The sequence below is a fragment of the Pundamilia nyererei genome, unplaced genomic scaffold, assembly GCF_000239375.1.
Source record: "Pundamilia nyererei isolate P.nyererei 1_Seehausen unplaced genomic scaffold, PunNye1.0 scaffold00030, whole genome shotgun sequence".
Classification (NCBI taxonomy): Eukaryota; Metazoa; Chordata; class Actinopteri; order Cichliformes; family Cichlidae; genus Pundamilia; species Pundamilia nyererei.
The window spans coordinates 2,595,638-2,604,164 of record NW_005187431.1 but is presented as its reverse complement, the minus strand read 5'-3'; the positions used below and the strand labels follow the sequence as shown (position 1 = coordinate 2,604,164).

At 42.9% G+C, this 8,527-nt stretch overlaps 1 protein-coding gene across 5 annotated transcripts in view; it reads right to left on the bottom strand.

Annotated features, from left to right (window-relative positions):
* Positions 1-8,527, bottom strand: part of adgrb2 (adhesion G protein-coupled receptor B2) — a 249,234-nt gene that overhangs the window by 3,245 nt on the left and 237,462 nt on the right. For all 5 annotated transcript variants that reach the window (XM_005728839.1, XM_005728843.1, XM_005728840.1 and 2 more), the window contains one exon: positions 1,764-1,817. In XM_005728839.1, coding sequence (XP_005728896.1) covers positions 1,764-1,817 — 54 coding nt within the window. The remainder of the gene's footprint in view (positions 1-1,763; positions 1,818-8,527) is intronic.

The window sequence follows — 8,527 nt, the reverse complement described above, 5'->3', positions numbered from 1 at the left end:
ATATATATATATAGTCCATTTCAAGTCTCACTGTAAAGGTTCTTGCACTGATTGTTGCATATTACCATCAACAGAAGACCGAGACATTTACTCTCAAGTGAAGATTAAGGAACGTGGACAAGATTTCAGTAGTTACTAGGGGTGCAACGATACACAAAATTCACGGTTCGGTTCGGTTCGATACTTTGGTGTCACGGTTCGATATTTTTTCGATACAAAAAAATGTTCATGCCTTTTTAATTTGTCATTTAAAATTATAAATATATATTTTAACTCAAAAGTACAGTTTTTAAATTTAACCCTAACCCTTGTGCGCGTTTTTTATTTTGACAGCGAATGCGCACCTGCGGACCACTTATGTGCAGCCCTGGTTATTTAGCTCGTCATATTGCAGCCACAGAAATTCTTTTGTCCATGAAACCATAAAGCTGCACTTTCTTGTGCCTAGGCTGCACTGTCGACCCTAGGCGGAGTAGTCGAACACAGATTCACTGAGCGCTCCACACAGACAGCATCGTCAGAAGGAAAGTTGATAAAATAAATTACAAATGTTGTATTGTTCAATACATATGCGTACCGAACCGAAAGCACTGTATCGAACGGTTCAATATCGATACGAATATCGTTGCACCCCTAGTCAAAAATGCTACCTCTGCTACCTCTGATGTGTGCCACACACATCTTCTGTCTCCTAACTCTCTAAACCAGAAATAAACTCACAAAAAGCATGAAGGCTTCTAAGCACAGGGTCTGTGATGGAAGCGTACGGCCTGCAGATGAGCCCGCCATGCATGTAAAATACATGTCGGGGGATTAGCCAAAAAATGGAATTAGAGGAGGTGGCATTATTCATCAGATAAGGGCCATTATTCAAATTGGACTCGTTATCTCCCGGCAATCTCACACAGTGATTTCACAGACACAAACGGGGAAAGACACCAGGGATCGCTGGAACAAATGACTCTTGGTGGAGCAAAAACATACAAAGACAAAAGAACAAGGTGGACCACTTGTGATGCTTTCCACAGACACAATGAATCCAGCTGCTTTGTTCTTACTGAGCTGGAAATTCATCTTCTAAAATAATCATTCAGAAGATGAATATTTAAAGTATTTTCACTGGTCATCTTGAGAGTAGATGCCCGTCTGGACATTAAGAAGAGAGAGAGCGCTACCGTTTCTGTTCTTCATCGCCACCTCCCAGTAGCTCTCTTGCAGCTTTCACTTTTTTGTTTTGTTTTCCACAATCTTACCTTTGCTTTATTTCAGAAACTCCTCTGAAGTACTCACATATAACTCATTTTGAGTTATTCACACCCTCAGTCCCTGTCTGTCTCCACACACACACACACACACACACACACACACACACACACACACGACTCATTGACCTGCAGTAGCACAGCACTCCCACCCCCCCTCGCAGTGTGTGTTGATCGTTGCTGAGGCGCTAGGGGGCAATATCTGCCTGATTATCATTCTCCCTGCGTCACAGCTTGACAGTTGGTAAAATGAATACAAAAGGCATAATCTAGGAGCCAATTTGCATGCTAAATGCTGGCGAAGGAACATTTTGTAATGCAGGACTGTGGGTAATGCTGCAGTTAAGCCCAACTTTATCCCTGGGAGACTAGGTTAACGCGATTGTGCTGCTACTGCGTGTCTACCTCTTCCCGTTCACCATCTCTGCCTGACTCCGTTCCCTCCTTGCCCTCGAGCCCCATCTCATCCCTCTCTCTTTGCCAGAAACCCCCTCTACTTACACTCGATGAGTTCTTTTCACCGCCGGCAGACGAAATGCTCCATCGCTTTTCCCTCTGTGGTGATGAAATGGGAGGGAGAAGACAAGGACGGGGTGAGAGGGAGAGAGAGAGAAGAGGACAGAGGAGGAGGGAGTGGGGTGAGGGGGAGGTGGGGGGTGAGGATCACAGTCACTGACAACTCTGCCCTGAAACAACAGCATTGTTCCCACACCTTCATCAGGTGAGCAGGCAGTTGTTGCTTTGAGCTTACACCTTACCCCTCGTCTCTCCCTGTCTCCATCTCTCTCACCAGCTCTCACGAAAAAAAAATAAAAAAATATATATATAACACACTCACACACACACACACACATATGATGCACACATGGAAAGAAACAGTGCAGACAGTGATCAATGTCAGCATGGTTACAGTTGAAATGTGTTGGAACAGCCTATATTTTCAATATCCTGATCCGTCAGTGCTTAGAGGTGAACTGTGAATGCGAGGACAGAGTGAAAGAAAAGACTCTACATGCTACACAGCTGACAGTAACTAACAGTAACTACGACTACTATATAAGGGATGCGAGTATGAGTATAATCTCATTCTTGAAGCCCTCCTGCACAGTGCTGGAGGGCTTTGAAGCTCATGTTTTTGGAATGATGTTGAAAGAAGATAACTAATCTGGTTATTAGTGCAAGGAAATGCTATCTTCGCTATCTGCATTATTGATTTTACACTGTAGGTGTTAACATAGCACATAAAAAAAGTTCAAGCTGGGCTATAAAGTGGACGCTGCTGACTCTGAAGGTTCTGCCTTTGGCTCAAATACATAAACCGTGTTTCCCCGGCTGTAACGTTGCAATGTTATCCTTCTTTTTTTTTTTAGTCCAAAGGCGTCTGGCATTGGAGTTCTCTTGGTTATTGTGCTGACAGATCAGCGGCTTCATACAACTATGTGTTTATGCCACGGTGAGCTTGAGGTGGGGACTCATTATTTGGACTCTAACTCCCAGCCCGCCTCAGGAACGGCTCCAGATTGATTCCCAGCAGCAGTTAATATCGAACATATTGACTCAAGCTTTTCTTTTTTATCCTACATAGTTTTAAGTTTCTGCAAAAAGTTTGCAAAACACCCAATTCTATGTTCGTATTTATTCTTTTCTTTCTCTATAAAATAGTGAATTGCACAGCTTTCTTTCAGGGAGAGCTTCGCAGAGTTTGTGTGGGTGTTTGGAAGTGTGTCTTGATGTGTGTGACTAGATAAAAAGATGCAAAAATGGTGCTGCTTTGTTAGATTAAAGAGTCTTCCCCTTTAATGTCAAAAAACCACTGTTCAGGAGTCAGATTTACTGTTTCTTTCTTCGATCATGTCAATATAAGCTGTGAGCAAAATCTTGTCTTGGGCATGTCCACACTTTTTCTAGCTGTTTTCAGATCACTCCCAGGAAGTCCCATTATAATCATATTGAACTGTGATGCCGTTACAGCCCCTTATTTCCTGGATGTGACAGACTGTGATCGCACCATGGATCTCCATATCTGCACATAGAGCAAACAAATCCTATTTTAAACCACCCACAATTCTTATGGAGGATGATCACTGGTTATAACAGCTGGTTCTCCAGCACCAACCGTGCAGCTTTCATGTCTTGATGCACGCTCAATCATCCAGGTACGGAAATAGCGCAAAGTGGATTCTGTTGCAGCGTTTTCAGTGGGAGAAACTGAAAACTGAACTACCTTTGACATGAAGCCAACATTACAGAGACACAAGGGCAACTGGTCATAACGAGACTTCCGGGGAGTGCCCTAAAAACAGCAATCATGCTGAAAGTGGTCCAAAGTGCACAAGAAGACTTTGATATACCTTATTTATATGCGTCAAAAGCCACTAGAAAAGCCAAGCATATTAGGGTTTAGGCAATAGGTTAAACTTAATGGACCATTTCTGAAGGCTGAATTTATGGCTCATTTTTCTTACATGCTTCAGTCATGATAATGAGTACCTTCATATTTCTGCCTTTCATCAATCAAAATGGCAATTTGCGATTAAACAACTACCCTTTAAAAGCCGAGTTTATGCACAATCAGTGCTCACAACTGTACCAAACAATACAGGTTTACATACCTTCGCAATTTAGCACACAAAAGCAACTCACCTGCAGCGCTCCACTGCTGTTTAATGAGGAATCATGGGGGTCCTGAAATGTACTTTCCATTATATTTTTGCAGATACAGCAGGGGAAAATTGAACTCATGTTGCTACTAGCACTGCAATACCCCAAATACACCTTCTAACGCTGGGTAAAGAGGTTGGAGCCAGAAAGCAGAAAATTTTGCCCTGCACTTAAAAGTTTCAGGCAAGCTATGAGGTAGAAAACGCTACAAGCTGCAAGCACAACAAAGCAAAGTGAAGAGAACACGTAGGGAGTCAGTGGGAGGGTACGCACTCAAACAACGCTACAGCACAAACATCTAAGGCCATCTCTAGAAGCCTCTGCTACAATGTTGGTGGATGAGGCCCACTCTCTGCCACTCAGAACTCCCCTCATTTGGACTGTGGAATTGGAAATCGTGTCTGAGTGTGGGTGAGCAATGTGGCAGGCTGTCTCTGGGAGATGACAGGTGGGTTGTGGGTAAGTGGGTTAACTTTACCTTTGTTGACTTGGATGCCCATGGTTCTGCTGACTGTCTGGCTACATTCAAACTGGGACATGACAACAAGCATGCAACACAAAGCCCAGTCAGCAAACAAAGGACATAAAACAGGAAGAAAAAAAAAAAAAAGAGAAATCAATAAAATGTTGTAGTAAGGCAAAGAAAAGACACTGAGAATTAGGTTCTTGACATGTGTGAATACATAAATAAACTCAAACTGTGACTGGACATGAAGAGAACTGAAATCACAGTTAAACAAGAACAAAATGAAAGTAACATCAAACAATGCAGAAGCAGATTGAGTGGATGCCAGAATACAATGGTCATTTGCATCTATCAGTGGGCTTCAGGGTCACTGAACCGGACCTTGCCTGTTTCAACATTTCTGTGTGTTTATTTCATTATATCATCAAGGTAATGACTGAATCTAGATTGCTTATTCACCACTGGCATAATATATTAGGTGTTAGGGTTGGGAGGGGGCAAAAATTGTCCATGCATAGCAGTCCTTAGCACCGTTTACCCCCTTAGCTGGGAAAGAATCTGTGTCACAAGTAATAAGGCCCTTCAAAGGAGCCAAATTTGGAGAATGTAGGGTAAATAAATTCCATTAGTGTAACACATTGCAAACAAACGAGCAATCAGACACACAGGCTTGGTTTGCTGCTGCTGTCTGGGCCTCTGCAATCCAAGGCCACTGCTTCTATAGAGAAAACAGTTCCAGCATGTGATTTGGACCTTTTCACCTCCCTTTAATTGGCCCAAGGACACTAAATGAGCTAAATTAGTATTGTGCCTGTTGGTGCACGAAGCCAGTGTAAGGCTTGTTCCGCCTGGACTACCCGTCCCCTCATTAGGAGCCACTGATAGAGCCAGTGTGCTAACGCTATACTTCGCCAAGTGTTCAGTTTTCATGGGCAATTTGTGTGGAAGGATGAAAACAGCTGATGAATTTATACTCGGCATGGAGAAGGGGAGGGGGAGGCAAGGAAATAATTAAAAACAAGCTAATGAGAGGAATTAATTATTCAATTAATGCCTCAAACGTGACACCCAGGGCTGAGTTTAGAGGGAGGAATGGGAAAATGAGGGAGACAGCGAGAGGGAAAATGTCAAGCTGCGAGGACGAATAGAGGGGAGAATGAGATATGAAGAGGAAGAAGAGGGGAGGACTTGCTTTATTGCTGGAATGTGAAATTGAAACTCCTTAGCTTAATGCCGGCAAATTGACTATCGAGACCTACGGGGTTTGCAAGTGCAGGCAAATTGCCCTAACTGAGTCAACAAAAATTGGCTTCTTTGTCATTTAAAATTATACATCTTCATTTTACGTGAAACATTCCCGGAGCTTGCACATTACCCTGGCTAAATTTCCCTACAGTGGCCTCAAAACCTTGCTGGAATATCAATAAATATCACTAAGACAGCACCCAAGTCTCACCTCACTTTAATGGAGAAGGCTAATGGAGTATCCTCCTAGACAGACTATGCACCAATATGCTTCCATATGTAGCCTAACAGACAAGGATTTCATCGTGTAATTCTCACACATCCCTACAGCCATTTCAGGCTGAATTGCTACATGCTTTCATAATCGAAAATTTGCCGTTCCTGCTCTGATCTAGCATCAGTAAAAAAAGAAAATAAAATAAAAAACAAAGCAAGGCTTGTTTTCTCTCTGTCTCTGTCCCTCGCTTCTCCTTTTTCCTTCCCGCTGCGTTCTGCGTAAGTCCTCGCTGTCTATCAGGAGAGGGAAGCCAATCCACGCTTCATTTAATCAAGAACACAGCAGACGATGGGATGGAAATATAACCCATCTGAGAGCTAAAAAATACATCAGCCAAGTCATTATGCAGTGGAAGCGCTCTTTCTCACACTCACACTCACACACCCACCGTCCATCCCACACACAGCGAGGCACAACACTGCATCATTGGGCACTGCATGCAAATTTGTGTTATGACCTTCTGAACTCTGTGGAATGGATAGAAAATGACAGGCTAACTCCACAGTGACAGAGGCCAAGAAGCTGTTCTAAATCTAAACATTAGTGTAGACACTAATGCTAATACATACTGTGTTACACGCTCTCTGTCTTTTAGTAACCCCACTGACTCCATTTGTATCCTGCCTCGTTTGTGGAATGCACAATGAAACTACACTCCATCCATCTGCTAGCCATATGGCCCCAGTCAGAGCATCTACTGTACTTAAAACAGAGTAGGATTTGAATTTGTTTTCATCATTAGCATTAATGTGAAGGCCCACTTTCTGTCCACTTCAGCAGAGTGTAACACAAGTGTTATCACTGCAGATATCATTCTCATATGTGGGCAGATGACTTTGTAACTGTACAGAATAACCACTTGATTCCTGGTCAGTAACTGCTGTTCTTGGGTCAACAAAGCAAAATAACAGCTAACAATTTAAGACTAACTTGTACAACTCTCAAACCCCGTTCGCAGTTGCTATGTGTCTGCATTAAACAACGCATCAAAGAAGTAAGAGGAATACAATATACTGCCCTTAGTATTCACTCGTCGGCCTTTATATACATACAAATTTGAGTGGCATACAATTCTTAATCCATTGGGTTTAATATGATATCAGCTCAGAATAGCTTCAACTATTCTAGGAAGGCTTTCTTCAAGGTTTAGGCATTTTTTCTGGGAATTTTTGACACAAATGTTAGCGAGAAGTCCTGGCCTCCAGTCTCCACTCTAATTAATCCCAAAGGTTTTCTATCGGGTTTAGGTCACGACTCTCTGAGGGCCAGTCAAGTTCTTCTACACCAAACTCGCTTATCCATGTCTTTATAGACCTTTGTGCTCTCGTATGCAGTCATTTTGGAACACAAAGAGGCTATTCCCAAACTGTTCGCACAAAGTTGGGAGCACGAGATTGTCCAAAATGTCTTGGTATGCTGAACCATTAAGAATTCCTTTTCACTGGGACTGAAGCCCAACTCCTGAAAAACAACCCCACACCATACCAAACACCCCTTCCACCAAACTTTACACTTGGCACAGAGCAGTCAGACAAGTACCGTTCTCCTGACATCCACCAAACCCAGACCTGTCCATTGGATTATCAGATAGAGCATGATTCGCAACTCCATAGAACATTTTTTCACTGCTCTAGAGTCCTGTGGCGCCATCCTATGTGCTTTCTGATGCTTTGGACTGCGCTTGTTGATGCAAGGCTTGGATGCAGCTGCTTGGCCATGGAAACCTATTCCATGAAGCTCTCTGACTCTGCATCCACTCACCTGACTCTGTGATTTAACCTGGCCTACCACTTCTTAGATGAGTTGCTAATCATTTCCATTTCCTTAGAGCAGGGGTCTCGAACTCCAGGCCACGATGGCCGGTGTCCTGCAGGTGTTAGATGTGTCTTTGATCCAACACAGCAGATTTAAATGGCTAAGTTACCTCCTCAACATGTCTTGAAGTTCTCCAGAAGGCCTGGTAATGAACTAATCATTTGATTCAGGTGTGTTTACCCAGGGTGAGATCTAAAACCTGCAGGACACCGGCCCTCAAGGCCTGGAGTTCGAGACCCCTGCCTTAGAGTAACCAATTTTTTCACAAATGCTTGTAGAAGCAGCCTGTATGCTTAGGTGCTTGACTTTACACCGTGGCCATGGAAGTGATTGGAACACTTATATTCAATAATTTGGATGGTTGAGTGAATACTTTTGGCAATATAGTGCATATGCTTGTGTTAGGCTGAAAAAGACATTAGGAGTGTTTCTGATGAGTTTTTCAATAGTATATGCAACACAGAGCCAAATTTAAATTTATTTTCAGACTGCGGGAGTATGTCTGCTAGCTTCAGAACGGATAGACAAGGTGATCTTCAGCATGGAGGTTAATGGGGACTCTTGCAGTTGTCTGTCTGGCTCCTACTTCTTTCCAGTCACATATTTCCTATCCTTTTCAGTCTATTAAGTAGAATGCTTATTCAGCCTCTGGACAGACATCTGGTAAATATAAGGATTACCAGATACCAGGTAGCACAGATTTAACAAGAATATGGCTGTATGAGATTGGAAGAAAAAGGAGAGACAAGAAAAGCAAAATCAGGAGTTTGAAGTGTGTTGATTCTATCTGTGAGGGTACAT